The sequence below is a fragment of the Lepidochelys kempii genome, chromosome 3 (assembly GCF_965140265.1).
Source record: "Lepidochelys kempii isolate rLepKem1 chromosome 3, rLepKem1.hap2, whole genome shotgun sequence".
Lineage (NCBI taxonomy): Eukaryota > Metazoa > Chordata > Testudines > Cheloniidae > Lepidochelys > Lepidochelys kempii.
In genome coordinates, this window is record NC_133258.1 from 109476813 (window position 1) to 109496056 (window position 19244).

Genomic DNA, 19244 nt, shown 5'->3' on the forward strand with positions numbered 1-19244 from the left:
ACTATATACATCATGTAGTCGCACTGCAAGTGCCATGTAGAATTTGTATCTGTGTAGAAATGTAGAAGTAGCTTTTCCATTTTCCTCTTTTATCCACAGATCATTAGTTCTTAGAGTAGGTTACATTATAAGTCCGTGATATCCAGAGAGAGTTTCAGAAAATGATAGAAAGTGCTGAAAGAATGATTAGAATTTCTGAAAGGTAATATAAGGACAGATTATTGCTCTTGAAACCTAATTATACCGTGCACTATTATAAATATAACAGTTAAAGAAACCGCTTGCAACTATTCTTGTCAAGGACAGTTCACCCCTTATGAAGATGTCTAGTACACTGTTGGAACTATGTATAATAAATTAAAAAAGTGATACATTTATCAGTCTGGTTCTATAATCCTTCACTCTGCCACTATTCCTGTTGACTACAGTGGGAATTTTTGACATACACATTGTAGGACCAGACCCAGCACCAGCCAATTATAGTCTAAGAAAGGAAACGTTTATGCTTTTATGAATTGTATATGCTAAAATTATGGGATAAATTGCTGTGCTGCTGAGAAACTTAGTTCTCTTCTGATTGTTGGCTGGTTGGTTAGGCCACAATCTACAAAATAGGAAAAAGTTTGAGAACTATGTCTAAAATACATTTCTCTTCTAAAAGTCTGTAAAGTGCCCCTGTAAAGTTATCTGTCTCCATATTGCCTTGTACTTCCGTAGTTTGTTGGTTTTTTGTATCTACCTGTTTTGTCTTGTCTTAGACTTAGATTGTCAACTCTCTGGGACAGGAACCATCTCACATGATTCTCGGGTGGCTATAATGGAGCCCGGATTGCTGCCCTTTGGCACTACAGCAATCAAAATAATTAATAATACATATAATAATAGTAAGGTTCCATGTTTGTGTCTCTGATTTCCTTATCAAATGTGTTCAATTTACAAGTTTAAAAAACATGTCCTATTGCTAGCTCTGCTAGCCTATGATCTATTATTAATCATGTTTATGAAGTTAGTTATGACTAAGACCCAACCTACTGTGGAAGCCCCATTGTGCTATGCACCAAACAAACACACGGTAGTAGTTGGACCCTGCTCTGAAGAGCTTATAAGTAAGGCTATGATTTGGTGGCTATGAATCAGTGACTTCCACAGACCTCTGCGACTTCACCCCGCAGCTGCTGGTGGCCAGGAGCTGCGGGGTATGCCTGCTGGCAGTGCTGTGTGGCGGGAGGGGAATCCATAGCAGGGCAGGGTGCTAGACTCTCTTCTCTCCCCATTTTGTCATGGATATTTTTAGTAAAAGTCAGGGACAGGTCACAGCTTCCATGAATTTTTGTTAATTGCCCATTACCTGTCCCTGACTTTTACTAAAAATGTCTGACAAAATTGTAGCCTTACTTATAAGCCAAATAGATGAGACAAACATAGGGTCGTAACAAACAAAGACAACCTTGTGATCACAGCAAACAACACATTAGTTCCACTTTTTTTTGTGGGTGGATTTTGTTCGGAAGAGGATAAATTAAATAGAAAGGGAAGGGGGTAAAGGGGGTAGGACAAGAGGGTAAGAGGAGCAGGTTTGGAGTGAAGCTGAAGGGGAAGAGGCTGTGAGGGAAGGGGGTGATTAGAGTGAACAGCCAATCAGCACAGGAAATAGAAAGTCCTGTTAAAACTGTAAAAAGTTCTGATTGTCCAGAGGTGGTCCCCGCTTTGGCTACTTCTGCCCCTTCCAGCTGCAGTCTCTGGCTGGCTCCTCTCTGTAGTTTTCCTCCAGTGCCCCATGAAAGTTAAGATAGCTGTTTACATATCTCTAGCAATTAGGCCTGCAGTGTTATCTGTGCTCACTGCCCTCCATGTGGGTGTAACTGATGGAAAATTAACAAGCATTTCTCTTGGTGCATAAGAAGCTGTGTTGGTTCTCTGGTGCCAATTGGAGTAAAAAGTAGTGAAAACTGATCTAGTTGCTGAGCTTATAGGCTTCTAAATAGACACAAATAACTGATCTGCTGTGTCCTATTTATAATATGGAGATATACCTATCTCATAGAACTGGAGGGGACCGGTTTCAGAATAGAATCACACTTGAAATAACTCTTGAGGAACCTCCCATTTTGAATTCCCAATCTGATCTCCCACATTTCCTGCAGCAACTATATGGCTTTATATGTTAAAAAATTAATATCAGGATTGTATTAAGGAGATACAGACAAGGTGAAAATAACATAGTGGTGCAACTGGTTAGGTACATCTTCTCATCTCGTGGCTGCTATTTATTTATTTCTTCCTGGGTGTACAGCTTTTTTTAACATCAAGTCTCCTCTTCTTGTTGCCTGCAGACTTGACTGCTCTCACCTTTTGCTGGTTACTTTGCAGTTCTATATGTTGTTTACCTCTGATTTTGGTGGTGTCTGCAAATTTGGTTGAAATTACACAGAAGAAACGTTAAGCAAAAGAAAGAGTTTCTCAGTTCCGGTATACCAGTGTTTCTCAGCGACTGGTCTGTGGACAGGTCTCCCTGACACAATTTAGGAAGGCAACAACCCTGTCCATGGTAACCAAAAGGTTGAGAAACACTGCTGTATAGCAGATATGAGGGAACTCTGGAGGAATGACTGGTAAGGGAACAAGATTAAAATTAATTTTGAGGAAAAGAATAATTATTTGACAAAAAAAGGAGATGGGGAAACTTGTAAAATAGGCAACAATGCAGGTTTCAGTCCTATCTGCTGCTGTGTTGTATATGATCCATGAGAGATGTGGTATTACAGAAAGTCTCATTAGTTGTGACTCTCTAGAGAGCTTCTAGAGCAGGGGTTCTCAAACTTCATTGCACTGCAACCCCCTTCTGACAACAAAAATTACTACATGACCCCAGAAGAGGGGACCGAAGCCTGAGCCTGGCCAAGCCCTGCTCTCCCTGGTGGGGGAAGGGTGGGAGGTGGACTAAACCAAAGCCTGAGCCCGGCTGTGGGTGGGGGCAAACCTGAAGTCCCATCAGCCAGGGCTGACAGCCTTGGGTTGAAGGCTTTAGCCCTGGGCGATGGGGCCCAGGCTTGGGCTTTGACCCTGGGCCTGAGCAAGTCTAACGCCATCCGGGTGACCCCAGTTTGAGAACCACTGTTCTAGAGGATTCATCTGACCAGCTAAATCTCACAAAATCCAAATATCTTTTTTACATTCTTCATGACTACTTAAATTGAGGTGTAGTGTGTAGCAAGATGATGTGAAATCACACACCCCCTTTTTTTTTGTGTGGGTGCATGGGTCAGTGCTTGAATATTGGCTTCTATGTAGGGCTGAACTGGCCTTTTAGTTCACCTGTTCAACCACTGTAATGGAAGTAGCTCTGGGTACCACAGGTAGCCTCTATGCTATTGAGTTCATCTTCTGAATCTCAGTAACTGGTTCTGTCAAGCAGAAAAAATAGGTGATAGTAACAGTTATTGTTTAGGTCACAGATGTAGGGGGGGATCTTATCTGGCTATGGGCTTTATCCTGCAAGGCTGTGAGTGCCCTCAGCTGCTACTGTGAAGTGAAGGGGATTTGAAGGTACTCCACATGTTGCAGTCAGACAGTAAACTATTGAATATATGCAAGGTTTCAGTGAAATATATTTCATAGAATCATAGACTTTAAGGTCAGAAGGGAGCATTATGATCGTCTAGTCTGACCTCCTGCACAATGCAGGCCACAGAATCTCACCCACCCACTCCTGTAACAAACGTCTAATCTATGTCTGAGCTATTGCAGTCCTCAAATCATGGTTTAAAGTCTTCAAGGTGCAGAGAATCCTCCAGCAAGTGACCCGTGCCCCACGCTGCAGAGGAAGGTGAAAAACCCCCAGGGCCTCTGCCAATCTGCTCTGGAGGAAAATTCCTTCCCGACCCCAAGTATGGCGATCAGCTAAACCCTGAGCATGTGGGCAAGACTCACCAGCCAGACACCCAGGAAAGAATTCTCTGTAGTAACTCAGATCCCACCCCATCTAACATCCCATCACAGGCCGTTGGGCATATCTACAGCTAGTAGTCAAAGATCAATTAATTGCCAGAATTAGGCTATCCCATCATATCATCCCTTCCATAAACTTATCAAGCTTAGTCTTGAAGCCAGATATGTCTTTTGCCCCCACTACTTCCCTTGGAAGGCTGTTGCAGAACTTCACTCCTCTGATGGTTAGAAACCTTCGTCTAATTTCAAGTCTAAACTTCCTGATGGCCAGTTTATATCTATTTGTTCTTGTGTTCACATTGGTACTGACCTTAAATAATTCCTCTCCCTCCATGGTATTTATCCCTCTGATATACTTAGAGAGAGCTATCATATCTCCCCTCAGGCTTCTTTAGGTTAGGCTAAACAAGACAAGCTCTTTGAGTCTCCTTTCATAAGACAGGTTTTCTATTCCTCAGATCATCCTAGTAGCCATTCTCTGTACCTGTTCCAGTTTGAATTAATCTTTCTTAAACATGGGAGACCAGAACTGCACACACTATTCCAGATGAGGTCTCACCAGTGCCTTGTATAATGGTACTAACACCTTCTTATCTCTACTGGAAATACCTCTCCTGATACATCCCAAGACTGCATTAGCTTTTTTCATGGCCATATCACGTTGGCGGCTCACATTGGCTGTGATCAACCAATACTCTGAGGTCCTTCTCCTCCTCTTACTTCCAAGTGATGTGTCCCCAGTTTATAACAAAAATTCTTGTTAATCCCTAAATGCATGACCTTGCACTTTTCACTATTAAATTTCATCCTATTACTCCAGTTTATAAGGTCATCCAGATCTTCCTGTAGGTCCTTCTCTGAATTGGCAATACCTCCCAGCTTTGTGTCATCCGTAAACTTTATTAGCACACTCTGGCTTTTTGTGCCAAGGTCAGTAATAAAAAGATTAAATAAGATTGGTCCCAAAACCGATCTCTGAGGAACTCCATTAGTAGCCTCCTTCCAGCCTGACAGTTCACCTTTCAGTGTGACCCGTTGTAGTCTTCCCTTTAACCAGTTCCTTATCCACCTTTCAATTTCATATTGATCCCCATCTTTTCCAGTTTAGCTAATAATTCTCCATGTGGAACTGTATCAAATGCCTCACTGAAATCGAGGTAAATTAGATCCGCTCAGTTTCCTTTGTCTAAAAAATCTGTTACTTTCTCAAAGAAGATCAGGTTGTATTGACATGATCTACCTTTTGTAAAACAGTGTTGTATTTTGTCCCAATTACCATTGACCTCAATGTCCTTAACTACTTTCTCCTTCAAAATTTTTTCCCAAGATCTTGCATACTACAGATGTCAAACTAAGAGGCCTGTAGTTACCCGGATCACTTTTTTTCCTTCCTTAAAAATAGGAACTATGTTAACAATTCTCTAGTCATACAGTACAACCCCTGAGTTCACAGATTCATTAAAAATTTTTGCTAATGGGCTTGCAATTTCATGTGCCAGTTCCTTTAATATTCTTGGATGAAGATTATCTGGGCCCCCTGTTTTAGTCCCATTAAGCTGTTCAAGTTTAGCTTCTACCTCGGATGTGGTAATATCTACCTCTTTCATGGAGTCAATTAGTAACTTCATGTACTACCATAACCTCTTGATGGAGCTATTTTTGTAATTAACTGCAGCCAAATATATAAATGGTAAACGCACAAACACATATATGGTAATGATCTGTTCGGGAATCTCATTTTAGGTCTTTTATTAAGATCTTTCATATACTTGTAGCATTTCCTCTGATGCAGAGCTTTTGGATGGGCTCCTGCCAGACTGACCTATATCTGTATTACCATATATGCTTGTAAACTAAAGATGTCCAACTACTTTTTCATTAAGCAAAACTATTAAAATTTCTAATATATTCTTAATTTTTAGCCAATTTTAAACTTAGTAAATGATAACATGGGCATATATGTACCTTTATTTACAAAAAAGTAGCATTCTTCTGCATGAAATAAATCCTAAGTTATGTGAACTTTGTTTCAGTATCTATGCCTGAACTATATTTAAATGTAGTGTGATTTATGTGCTGTTTGATATTTCATAGTCTGTTGGATCATAGACCTTCAGTGCTATCAGTTTTGGCTACATTGAAAAATACTGAACATTTACCTCATTCTCTGCGCACAGTCCATTTTGTGAGTTGAACAAGGCAGTGATCCTATGGAGAAAAACGGGATGTGACCATTTCATTCAAGACTATAACATAATACAGCAAAAGTGGTAGCAAAGAGTTAAGATTCCACAGACGTCCTTAACTTCAGAATTTTTTGACTGCTAAATGCTTTACTGTACAAAGTTATAAACCTCATGCAGTGCACATCATCCTCACTGAATGTAGTAAGGGGCCTCTAGTCTCATTCACCAATCACTCTGACATGAAATAAGGCAGGGGCTCTTCAAAATAAATAATATTACTCCGGGGGGGAGGGGGAGGAATTATGTGCCACTGCACAATGCAGAATTTTGCAGAAATAAATGTTGTGTGTGCAGAATTTCCCCCTCCCCCCCACCTCAGAAATGGGCTGCAGAGATGTTGGCTGCCCCAAGGGGCTGCTGGACCCAGCAGAGCCTCGCTCACAAATAGACAAGACTCGGGGAAGTTCCCAGCATGCCCTGAGGGAAGAAGGAAGTGTGTAGGAAACTCTTTGCAAGCTTGGGACCCAGCGTCAGGATGTTTCTCCCTCTGGATCCCTGGGCTCTAGGAGAGTAAGGGGTGTGAGTATCTGAGCCAGGGGGGCTCTGCAAGTGGGCTGTGGGGGAGAGGAGGGTGTGAGTGTCTGGTCTGGATGGGCACCGCAGCTGGCCTCTGGGGCGGTAGGGGCTGTGAGTGTCTGGGCTAGGGGGGGCCATGGGTGGGGTGGGGACCACAGCTGGCCTCTGGGGGGGTGAGGGGTGTGAGTTTCTGGGCTGGTGGGGCCCCATAACTGGGCTCTGTGGGGAGGGGATGATATGTCTGGACCCCCAGCTGGGCTCTGTAGGGGAGGGGGCAAAGAAACAGGAACTGAGTTGTTCTAGAGGTTTCTTTAACTCTTGCCTCCTAAGGGATATTTTTTGTGTGTCAATATTGTTACATACTTGCTCACAGGTATTTTGAAATAAATTAGCAAAATATTTGAAACTGGTGTGATTATATAGTGTTGTTTTTGATAAATAAAATTTGCAGAATTTCTGGTGCAGAATTCCCCCAGGAGTATAATATGTAACTGCATAGACTAAAGTGTAAGGTGTACATGCAAAGCCTTAGCTTCGGCATTTCTGGGCAGGGGCCTGATTCAAAGTCCACTCATGTTAGTGGAAACGCTTGCGTTGCCTTCAGTGGGTTTTAGATGAGGCCCTCAAACATTAATTCAAAATATGTTTTTCCTCAGTGTAGCTAACTAAAACTCATACATAAAAGAACAACTTTTAAAAATCCTGAAAGGTGTGTAATTACTTTAGCAAATTAAAATGGTGGGCTTCCACTATTATTACCATGTCTAAAATGGGAGCTCAGAACCCCATGAAACAGCTACTTACTGTCACTTGGTAGGAAGGCGCAAGCAGGACAGTTCATGATTAGATTAAAGAATTGCTTTCCTATGTACTGATGATTAAATTTAAATAGTTATTTGTATGGGGCCTGATTCAGAGCCTACTGAATTCCTCAGGAGTCTTTTCATTGACATCGGTGGGTTTTGGATGAGGCCCATAGAATGTAACAGAAAATTGGAGTGCCAGATTACCTCCTCCATGCACCTTGCTAAATATGTTCTTCCCTAATGGGAAAAGTGATTATGCAAGGATGCTGCATTCCTGAAATTAAATTTAATTAATTAGCAAAACATATTTGAAGTATATGATACAGGATAAAGAACTAGGTACGCCTGTGGCATTATAGAAATAAATAATACTTTAGTGCAGGGTAAATTAGCCAACCACATGCCACTGAAGAATGGAAGATAGAGAGCTCTATGAAATTGAAATGTGCATAAGAAATTTGTTTTCTCTTTCAGCTTTGTCGAGCATACATAATTCTTTTTGGAAATACTTGTCTGAAGATGAATTCCATCTTTGAAGCTTTTAGGAGTTTGACCTGCTTCTCAGGAACATTCTCCTTGCCTCTCTGTATCATTAAAGCTTCACTATTAACATTCAAGTCATGCATACTGGCTTCTGAGGGATTTTAAATGTAGTGCACAAATATGTGGCTTTTAATATTTTACAGCCCAATATCAAGTGCACTGATCTATAAGTAGATTCCTCACCCCATAGTCTTTTGTTTTATACTTCAAAGAGGTTGGATGAAGTGTTTTATGCTGGCTCCAGTTGGGGGAGGAGAAAAGCTGTCTTTCCAGTGCAATAAAAATAGATTAAAATGCTATGCTATTAGGGCAGCTATTTAATGCATCCCGTAAGGAACGAACTCTTTAACTCACATTGTCAGAAAAGTTTCCCACGTATTATGCTTAAATTATGGGGTTTTATCATGCTCATTGTGATGAATTATTTTGTAATTATTATCATTTAGTGCACGTGCATATAAACAGATATATTGGTAACATACATTGCAGTAGATCATTGCAAGATGTGACTGGAATATGCTTGAGATTTTTTAATATCTAGAAAATCATTTGAAGTAAGCTTGTTTGTTTATGAATGACCATATATTTTAACCATTTATTACCTAGGAAACACATCCTAATTAAAGGGGTCAGATAATATATTCAGTGTAGATTATAGTCTTTGAAAGTGTAGTTTGTCTGCAGATTGGGGCGCATGGTATTTGCCCCCAAGGTACTCTCCGAACTTTTATAAAAGAACCTATTGTTTGTTAAAAAAAACTTTCTTATGTAGTGGAAACTGCATATAGTGCAGTATACTGTGTTTTTTGTGGTTTAACATAATTTGAATTGCTTGCAAATAGAAGGAACCTTCAGCATTTATAAGTTCCTACAATGGTGAGAAGTACTGGTGCTTGGAATCTGCAGAGTTTATAAGCTTGTACAGCTCCATAGGAATGTTGTGTTGAGAATTGCAACTTGAATTTTATTTCAAATAGGGTTGCAATTTCACTGTCAGTTCCTTATCAGCAGGTTTCACTGATTAAACACTGTGCTCCTACTTGCTATATCATGAAAGCTTTCCTTTTAAAACTGATATGGCTTCCTTTGAGAAATGGTGCTGCTGGATAGGTCTAATTGTCTCCAGAAGTGTTCACTTATTATTCAATTAGAAATGGTATGAAGTAGCACTGATAGTTTTAACAACCCATTGTTGAAAGTGAGCCTTTTGATTAATTTTTGGTGGTGGCAGTGAAGAATGTTGCATATGTATCCGAGGCCAGAGAGTACACATACTGCGGTACTATTTTGATAGCCATAATCGTGTTCAGTGCTGATTTTAAATTAAATATTGTGTTGGTAGTTTCTGAAACACACAAACTAATATGCCAAATTTCGGAGTAGCAGCCGTGTTAGTCTGTATTCGCAAAAAGAAAAGGAATACTTGTGGCACCTTAGACTAACAAATCCTTTGAGATTCCAAAGAAGTCAGAAGCAGGAAACCTAATTAAAAATAAATAGGCTTGCAAGGATTAGATTTTTATTGATAAAGGTTAATAAACATTGATTTCACCTCACACACACAATCTGATGGAAAAAATATTTCCTTGATGACTGAAATTTCAAGATAGGCAAAGTAAGAAAAATGTTACTTTGGGAGCTTATCAGAGTTTGACTTAAGACTATACTTTGTTTGTTTTGATCATTATAAAACTTTAACTTTTTGAATCCCAACATCTACTGTACTTTAAATAATTGTCTGATGCCCCTATTCTCTGCTCCCTGATTTCCTACAAATGAAAATTCAAATAAATAAAAATTGAAAAAAATATTATCCATCAAAATTATATAAAAAAGAATTCTGCCAAGCCTAAAAATAAATAAAGATGTGCAAACAGTTCACAACACATACTAACTTGCTGATTCATAGGTCCCTAGTTTTAGGCTGCTCCTCAGTGTTTCCAAATATTATTTGATGTATTGCCAGAATGGATTCACTCCCTGTTATTACTTCAGGAATATTAGACGTAGGTTAAAATTTTCAGAGCTAAGTTCCATGTTCAAAAATGGTCTTAAGTGTCTAAGTCCTTTTGGCTTTCAATGAGACTCAGGCTCCTAAGTGCCTAAATCACTTTTAAAACTAGGATTAAAGACTCCCTAGAATTAAAAACCGCAACAAGAAAGAGTCCTCCTCCTCCTTACTGATACTTCATTTTGTAAATTCTTTTCATTATGTCTCCATGTATCTGAAGAAGTGGGGTTTTTTACCTACGAAAGCTTATGCCCAAATAAATCTGTTCGTCTTTAAGGTGCCACCAGACTCCTCGTTTTTGTGGATATAGGCTAACACGGCTACCCCTCTGATACTTCATTATGTAAAAACACCAACAACTACACCTACAGATAAACTACCACCACCCCCACCAAAAAATTTTCCATGAAGTCCTAGCACTTTGCATATTTTGGCCTGAATTGCTAGCATGATAATCAGTATTTTGACTGCAGGAGTTTGTGTTCTAGCATTCATTCAAATATATGAAATATAGCTTAATTCCTTTTAGAAATAAAAACATTCTGTGCCCATTTCCTCCCTCTTTTAAAAATAGCAACCTTTTTATCAAAAACAGAGCTGGAATGCCAGCCTAGCCAGGATTACTTGGACACTTTGGAGAGGCTGAAAGATATATTGAATGAATTGGAGAGTAAAGTACCGTCCATCATGAGTGCCGCGGGTGACCCAAGTAAGGCTGAGAGAGCTTTGCAGCAGACAAAGGTACGTTTATTTTCACTTTTGCATCTAGAAATTTGGTGGTCTTGATAATTTACTTACCCCAAAGAAGCATTAATGCAGCTGCTTTTTCCCATCCTACATCCCAGTGCTTTAGCCAGCTTAACTGTGACTAGAGGTGTTCTCTAGCCAAATGAATTGGGATAATTTAAACTTTTTCCCATCACCTTGGAATTTCAGTTGGGTAAGGAATCTATCTTTTTTTATCCTAAACTGTGAAGAAGTATAGCTGTGAGCTATTGAAAGACCTGCCTTTCAGAAGCAAAGAGTACTGGCCCTTTGGAACCGTGGAGACCATTGCTTTAAAACATCTGTAGCTCGAGAGAAGTGAGACTTCACTTACTATTATTGCATGTATATAAAGTAAGTAAAGGTTTCAGAGTAGCAACTGTGTTAGTCTTTATCCGCAAAAAGAACAGGAGGACTTGTGGCACCTTGGAGACTAACCAATTATTTTTTGTTATAAATTTGTTAGCCTCTAAGGTGCCACAAGTACTCCTGTTCTTTTTATAAAGTAAGTAGATATCTTTGTCAAAACCTGCTATATAAATATATGAACCTCCCACTTCGTGTCTGTGTGTGTGTCTCTCTCTCTCTCTCCAAATAGTTAAACTGTTTAAAAAAAATCCCCCTAAATTAACTGTTCTCCCCTCCTCACCCCTTTTTGTAACTACGCTGTGCATGGAGAAACTTTTTTCTATGCATTAGTGTAGGAGATGAAGCTGGAGGAACTCTGCTGAAGACTAATCACTGGTTAATTTTTTTCTTTTTTTGGGTTTTTTTTTGTGGGTGGGTATTTGGGGGTGTTAAAATCCCCAGTAAGTGAGGCTATCAGTGCTTTACTTTATAGACAGCTGATTACAATATGGCAGGAATTCTATAGCTTGCTCTTTTGATACTGCTGCTGTGTAATTTAAAGTTGGCAGAAGCCTTTAGTACATGAGCTGTTGGAAATCATGAACATGCCATTTTTTTAGTCTCTGGGGTCTGTCTGACTGGACTTCTGTTTAAGAATCCCACTCCACCTCTGTGACTAATGGACCTGAAGAGAGATACTGTGCAGATGTATGATAGTATAAGAAAGAGAGACATGAGAGTTATAGTGGAGGGCAGCAAAGATCTCAGATGATGTTGAGTAGGAGGAACCTGAGTCTGTCTGCTCTCTTCACTCACCACTAACAAAGAGCCATAAGTGCCTGTGGCATAGAGCTTACGTTGGGATTGCGTTAGTCATCATTATACCACTCAGGTATATCATTATACCCCTTTACAGAAAGTGCATCTTCTTTCCAGAAACTTTAGCCTGAAAACAGACTTATCAGATGGACACTTTGCAGTTTGTACAGACTGATAAGCAAGTGCCAGTCATAAGAGGAAGCACAAAATAAGTTTCCTGTGTGTCTTTTCTCACTAATTACATGGTGAATTTGAAAATGTTAAAATGTTCATAGAGGAGAAAACTTCTCCATTACAGTACGTGTAATTAGAGATCATCACAAGTCAGCAATGGGTGCAAATATTAGCATTTTTGTGGGATTCTTTTAAAAAACCAAACTTCAGAACACTAACAGAAATGCCTGATTTAAGTAAAACTGTGGTGATCTCGGTTCTTATTTTAAATTTGTCTCAAAGGATGTGAGGGTTTTCTTTGTAGTTAATATTTGAAAATTAGGTATTTGGCCTATCCTGTGGCTCTTTAGAACTTTAAAAATCATGACACCTATAGTTATTACTATAATCTTATATTATAACTGGTATAGCAGCACCAAAAGCCAAGGTAGCCATTGCTTCCATAGTGCTTCCTGTAACATATTTTGATTTATGTGATAACATGCAATATCAATGGGACACTGAGGCTGAAGGGAGTGTCTTAGCTCCATTTTCTGCCTCTTTTGACTCAAATTCCTTAATGTAGACTATTTGCATGTGTGCACATACTGGGTATATCACAGTATTTAGGGTTACCATATGTCTGGGTTTTCCTGGACAGGACATCTTTTTTGGTTTTCCAGTCTCGGTCTGGGCCGATTTTTGAAATATGAACAAATGTCGATGATTTGGTACTGCCATCGTTACTTCTGCTGCTGGCAATGGCGCTGCCTTCAGAGCTGGGTGGCCAGAGAGTGACGGCTGCTGTATCCCTCTCCCACCACAACTCTCCCCTTCTGGCAGTGTCCTCTATTTGGGAACTTGAAATATGGTAACCCTAAAAGTACTACTCATATGTACATTCTTTTTCTGTTTTCTCCCTGCAGACTGTTTGTGAAACAATAGAAGGCCAGAAACCCACCGTAGATAAACTTGCTGCAGAAACAAAAGCTTTGGAAAAACATGCTTCCTCTGATATAGCAAAGATCTACAAGCAAGAGTTCAAGCATGTACAGGAGCAATGGGACAAGTTAAAGGTCAAGTTTTCTAATGATGTTCACCTACTAGAGGAAATTGTCTCTAAACTGAGAATATTTGAGGTAAAGTGAAAAATATTTGGGTTTATATCTGTTTACATACCCAGTAAAAGTCCTTTTCCTTCTCCCTATGCAAGTATGAATCCAGCTGATGTTTGACTTCAACATTAAATATGTATTGGCCACAGATTTAAGTACAATATAAAAATCTTATCACAGGGAATGCTGAAGTATTCATAGTGTAGTGTTGTCATGAGTCTCTCAATTTTAAAACCTCTGATTTACTTTTTGATCATCTGAGAATTTTTATTTAAAAAAAAATCCTCCTTTTTACTCTGTTTCTGGAATGGCAAGGGTCAAGTTTATCATTAAGAGTTTACTCCTGCTAGGTGCTGAGTGCCCTCAGCTCTCATTGATGTCAGTGGAAGCTGAGAGCATTCAGCGCCTCTCAGGGATGTTCAGCACCTTACAGAATACAGCTTTAAATGTTTTGCTTTTCTGTGTCTGAAAAGTAAGAGTCCCATTTCTGCTGCTGAATCTGAGTCCCTTGAAGTTGAGTTTGTATTAAGTGTAGTATTGGATTGGCACAGAGCCTTCAAAGAGTAAGGGGAAAAGGAGGGTGATATACAGGAACGGTTTTCCAGTTCTAAAAATTAGTCTTTGAAATCTCAGGAAGGTGGGTAATGGTTAGTAAGAATAATTAGCATTTACAGTGTATGGTACTTCATCATTTTTTAAAACGCTTTTCAAGCAGTCCTCGGCAACAGTTCTCTGAGGAAGGAAAAGAAATAGCCTCACTTTAGAATGGGAGGGATTACTTGCTCTGTGTCACAGATTCATTGTGTAAAATGGATTTAAATTAACTTCTGGGTCGCCTTCCCATTCTCAGTTTATTAATCTGTACTATCTCTATGGGGAAGCAAAAACATGAAAATTGAGTGCATCATAACTTGCTTTCAAAATGTAGCTCAAAAAATATAGTACTAACCATCATTTGTAATTATGAAGTGGAGAGTGTGTGCCAATCAGAGCAGATTAAAAACCAGCCTGTCCGTTAATAAGGAGTCATTGGTGTGTCTAATGTGATTAGTGTAGTGTGTAAGCAGACATTTTGAATACATTTCAGATCTGGGCTTCCTCTTCTTACTTTATTTCAAAATCTAGAAAGTAAAAAATGTGTGTCTGGGAGATCTACTCATCTATCCCTAATTAGTCCATTTATGGTAGTTCCAGATTCTGAATATAAAGTTTCCTTTACCACCGTTTTGCAGCTAGAAATTGCTGACAAAGGAGATGCTGAGCTCTCAAATTGAACTGCTGTCTGAATTTTATATTTCCACTTCAAGAATCTGCCTTATTTGGAGATGTTTTAATATGCATTAAACATCTTTGAATAATCTCTATATTCTCTTCCATTTGAAGAATATATGTTTTATAATATAGCATAAGATTCAGAGAAAGGAGAGAGTGCTTTTTTCCTCTTCTGATCCCACTACTTTTGGGGTGGGAGTGGGGGGTAGAATGTACACTTTACTTGGAGAAATTTTAATCCAGACAAGGATGTAACAGGGTGGTTTGCCCTATGGGCTGCTGAGCCTCAGGCTAAGTCAGCGCTGATTACAGGATGAGCTTCGCCTTAGCGGGATCAGGAAATTCCCTGTAAAAGGCAGCAGGTGGCTGTAGCTAGCTGGGGAATGCTCAGGAAATACAAGTCAGAGGAGTTAGCTTGCAGCAACGAGAAAGATTTGACTGTTGCAGAGACATTGAACTGTGCCCAGCTCTGGGAAAAAGGGGTTGTTAACCCTCTAATGAAGTGGGGAGAGATGCTGAATGGGGGTTGGGGCCTCGAGGGCCTGTGTATTTCTGAGGACTGAATAAAATGGACCCCAGGCTAGGAATGTTTTAATTTCTTTTGGACTGTCTTGATTTTGGGGACCCATGTGAAGAAGTCTACAGGAGCAGATTACTGCAGAGGCACCTCTGGGCACGAGGGGGTGCTTGGGTGGTGGCCAACCCTGATACTAAGAACTTGTCAGTGGAGACCTACATTTGCCTAAGTTGAGACTGTTAATGGTATGGCTAAGTAACATAGGCCTGGCTTGCAGAGTTTTAGTCAAAGCTGGATAAGCTGATTAAGGTTGATAAATGAAAAAATGGTTGGGATTTGCTACCATAAGCTTGGAAAAACATACTTGTGGTGCTAAATCCTAGCCTCACTCCTTCGTAGGGACAGAGTATACACTCACATGCTCATGTGAGTATTTTGCTAGGTTATTTACTAATTATTCATCCTAGATCTGGAGCTGGCTTCCAGTTTACCCCTGAGTAACTGGCTGGGCAAGCTCTCTGAGTATTGGTATAACAATCACTGAAATATGCCCCTATTTAATAAACTTGTAAATAGAATCCACAAAGCAGTCTGAAATTAGAGGGAGGTGAAGGGAGTTCTCAGAAGGAAGCTATCTGCTGCTTTCTGTTTATTACTGGGAAGTCCTGTTGCCTGTAATACTGAGAGGAGTACGAGCGGTCTGTCTACTTTATCAGAAATACCTGGTTTGTTTAAAAAATAGTTGCTGCTTAATTATTTATGCAGCCCAGGATCAGGTGGAGATCCATTTCTGCCAAGATATGCTCACTCTGTTTCATCAAAACTCTCACTTTTTTGCTACTTTCATGGCACCAATCTGAGGGATCTTAAAAAGTAGGGAAGGTCTGAGCTCAGGGGGCAGCCTGATTTTACTTCTGTTGAAGTCAATGGCAATCCTTTTCATTGATTTCAGTGAGTTGGAGAAGGCCTAAGGTGAGCATCTCTGTTTTATAGTCTAGAGCTGGAAATGACCATTTAAGTCATCTACTTATTCTCTCTGGCTGGCCAGGGTTATTCCCTGTTGTAAATTTACCAGGATTTTCCCCAGTCTAGTTTTAAACCTGCCAAGTGATGGAATTTCAGCCAAAACCTTTGGTGATTATTCTGCATGCATCTCACTTTTAAGAGGTTTATCTTGATGTTAAGCCTACAATTTCCCTTTCTTAATCTCACCCCATTCTTCCTAGTATTGCCCTTCATGCTAAATAACTCCTCTTCTTCCATATGTTCACATCGTTCAAATTACTAGTAGACTTACAATGGTTCCCTCTTAGTTCTCACTTAACTATAGATACTTAACTTTTTAAGTATTGCCTCAGCTCCTCATTCAGTTTTGCAGTTCTTTTCAGAACTCCCTCTAATTTCTTGTAATTGCAATATCTTTCTTGTAACTAGTTGCACATCAAATTCAACATTTACTGCAGTCATTTGAATAATCCCCATGTTCACCCACTTAAACATGCTTATCCTGTGCAGGATTGGGCCCTGAAAATGCTCCCTTTTGCATACACATGAGCATGAGAGAACAAGGTAGCGTACTCCGTTATTGTATCAGAATTATCTCCGTGATGTGATGCAGCTACAAGCTGAGGGAAAAACTCTCCTTTCTGATCTTCATAGTAGTACTCAATGTTAGTGTACTGCCCTCCCTGTGTGTTTGGGTCACCCACTGATGTCAAGGCTGCTGATGTTCTACTGATGTCAATAGGAGTTCTGGAGACATAGGGAGAACAGAATGCTGAAGTTGAGTTCTGCTGTGCAGATCTAAGAACAGAATTTTTTCCCCAGCGGGGAACTAGGTACCAGTACATAGTTTTAACAGAGGGGAAAAGCTTAAGAAAACTGCAGAAGGAGACCGTACTGGAGTATTCTGAAATGTGCAGTGGTGGTGCCTGAGGAGAGGTTCTTCAAATGGCTTAAATGTGGGTGTTTTTTAATACACTGAAACTTTTTTCTGATAGTTTTTGCCAGCATTTCCTGAATGTTTTGTAAAGCTATCAATAAACGAACAAACCTACATAAAGCTGCATATTTGTAGCTTCCGAGTTCCTTTGAAGAGCTTTGTTAGCGCATACATTGGCGGTGATATCCCGGGATGCTGTAGTTTAAAAACCATCATAGTTTAAACATGAAGATTGAAACAAAAACTTCATGGTTAGGACTGGGCAGATCAGAGTGAAGTTTGCAGTGCCAGGGGAGGGAGGATCTAATCTGTAAACTAGTTGTATTTGCATAGATATTCTATACCCAGACTTAGTAAAGCAGATAGATGAGTGGGTAGGCAAGAGACATGGGAGTGAGTTGAAGCAAGTGAGATCCTGATGAAGATAGTTTGCATTTATATGATTATTGTTTTGTTTTTAATCAATTTTCTCATGCTTTTAAATTTACATTTTGCAGCAATATGAACACTTAGTTCTGAGATCTACACCTGACAAATATCATTATCCCCATTTTACATATAGGCAACCCAGAGAGTGAAGTGACTTATCAAAGGTCGTACAGCAGGTCAGTGGCAGAGCCTGTCCTGTTCACTGGACTATGCTACAAGGGACCATGGAATTTCCCCTTAATTGTGGGAAGCGAATTCTGTGGGTCATCAGTGGCACATGGACTAAAATGTGTGTTTAGATTTCACTTTGGGAAATAAGAGAGGAAACAGTAATTTTATTCAGCTTTGTTAAATGGTGCGCAGCTTTACAAATTTCAGTGGAAAATATTGTAGAAAATACTATTTGGCAAATGATCCCACTCTAAAGAGACCATCACACTCGCACATCCGCTGGATTGATAGCTGTGGGAGGGACTGTTGTGTAGAAATATCCAGAAGGATTCCTCCTCAGCATCTTGTCCATGGATGGCAGGGTTTGCCTCCCTGTCATGAAGGCGACAAAGCCTGCCCCTAAAGCTGACACGTCTCTTCAGCCTCCTGCACTGGCTCTGGCCTCTTATCTCTCTCAGGTAGCACAGCTAGTAATGGAAGAGAATTGCAGGGATCTCTCCTGCTCTGTGGTTGCAGCTGTCCCTGGGTTCCTCCTTGCAGGGACTGACCTGGGAGAGAGAATACAGAGAAGTTTGTCCTATTTTTTAGGTAGAGTTCTGAAGGGGCTCCTAAGGGTCTTATGATATACGCCCCCCTGGCCATCACCGTCTCCCCTCCTTTTCTCCACATGGAAAGTGGACAGCTGAGAGGCCCTCGGCAGGGGTGGGGGCGGTGCCAAATAAGTGTGAGCGCTCCCATTTTGTGCAGAATGGTTCATATCTGTGCATTAAGAGGACCACCCCCACATGAGAACATAAGTGGTATGATCTGGCCCTGAGTTTTAATATACGTTGTATTATATGTCTTTGTCATAGAATCCTAGAAGATCAGGGTTGGAAGAGACCTCAGGAGGTCATCTAGTCCAATCCCCTCCTCAAAGCAGGACCAACCCCAACTAAATCATTCCAGTCAAGGCTTTCTCAAGCTGGGCCTTAAAAACCTCTAAGGATGGAGATACCACCACCTTCCTAGGTAACCCATTCCAGTGCTTCACCACCCTCCTAGTGAAATAGTGTTTCCTAATGTCCAGCCTAGATCTCCTGCACTGCAACTTGAGACCACTGCTGTTTGTTCTGTTGTCTGCCACCACTGAGAACAGCCTAGCCCCATCCTCTTTGGAACCTCCCTTCAGGTAGTTGAAGGCTGCTATCAAATCCCCCCTCACTCTTTTCTTTTGCAGACTAGATAACCCCAGTTCCCTCAGCCTCTCCCTGTAAGTCATATGCTCCAGCCCCCTAATCGTTTTAGTTGTTCTCCGCTGGACTCTCTCCAATTTGTCCACATCCCTTCTGTAGTTGGGGGACCAAAACTGGATGCAGTACTCCAGGTGTGGCCTCACCAGTGCTGAATAGAGGGAAATTATCAATTCCCTCAGTCTGCTGGCAATGCTCCTACTAATACAGCCCAATATGCTGTTGGCCTTGGCAACCAGGGCACGCTGCTGACTCATATTCAGTTTCTCGTCCACTGTAATCCCCAGGTCCTTTTCTACAGAACTGCTGCTTAGCCAGTTAGTTCCCAGCCTGTAACAGTGCATGGGAGTCTTCCATCCTAAGTGCAGGACTCTGCACGTGTCCTTGTTGAACCTCATCAGATTTCTTTTG

At 40.5% G+C, this 19244-nt stretch overlaps 1 protein-coding gene across 9 annotated transcripts in view; it reads left to right on the plus strand.

Annotated features, from left to right (window-relative positions):
- Window positions 1-19244, plus strand: part of UTRN (utrophin) — a 587482-nt gene that overhangs the window by 170887 nt on the left and 397351 nt on the right. For all 9 annotated transcript variants that reach the window (XM_073337527.1, XM_073337525.1, XM_073337526.1 and 6 more), the window contains 2 exons: window positions 10666-10811; window positions 13082-13294. In XM_073337527.1, coding sequence (XP_073193628.1) covers window positions 10666-10811; window positions 13082-13294 — 359 coding nt within the window. The remainder of the gene's footprint in view (window positions 1-10665; window positions 10812-13081; window positions 13295-19244) is intronic.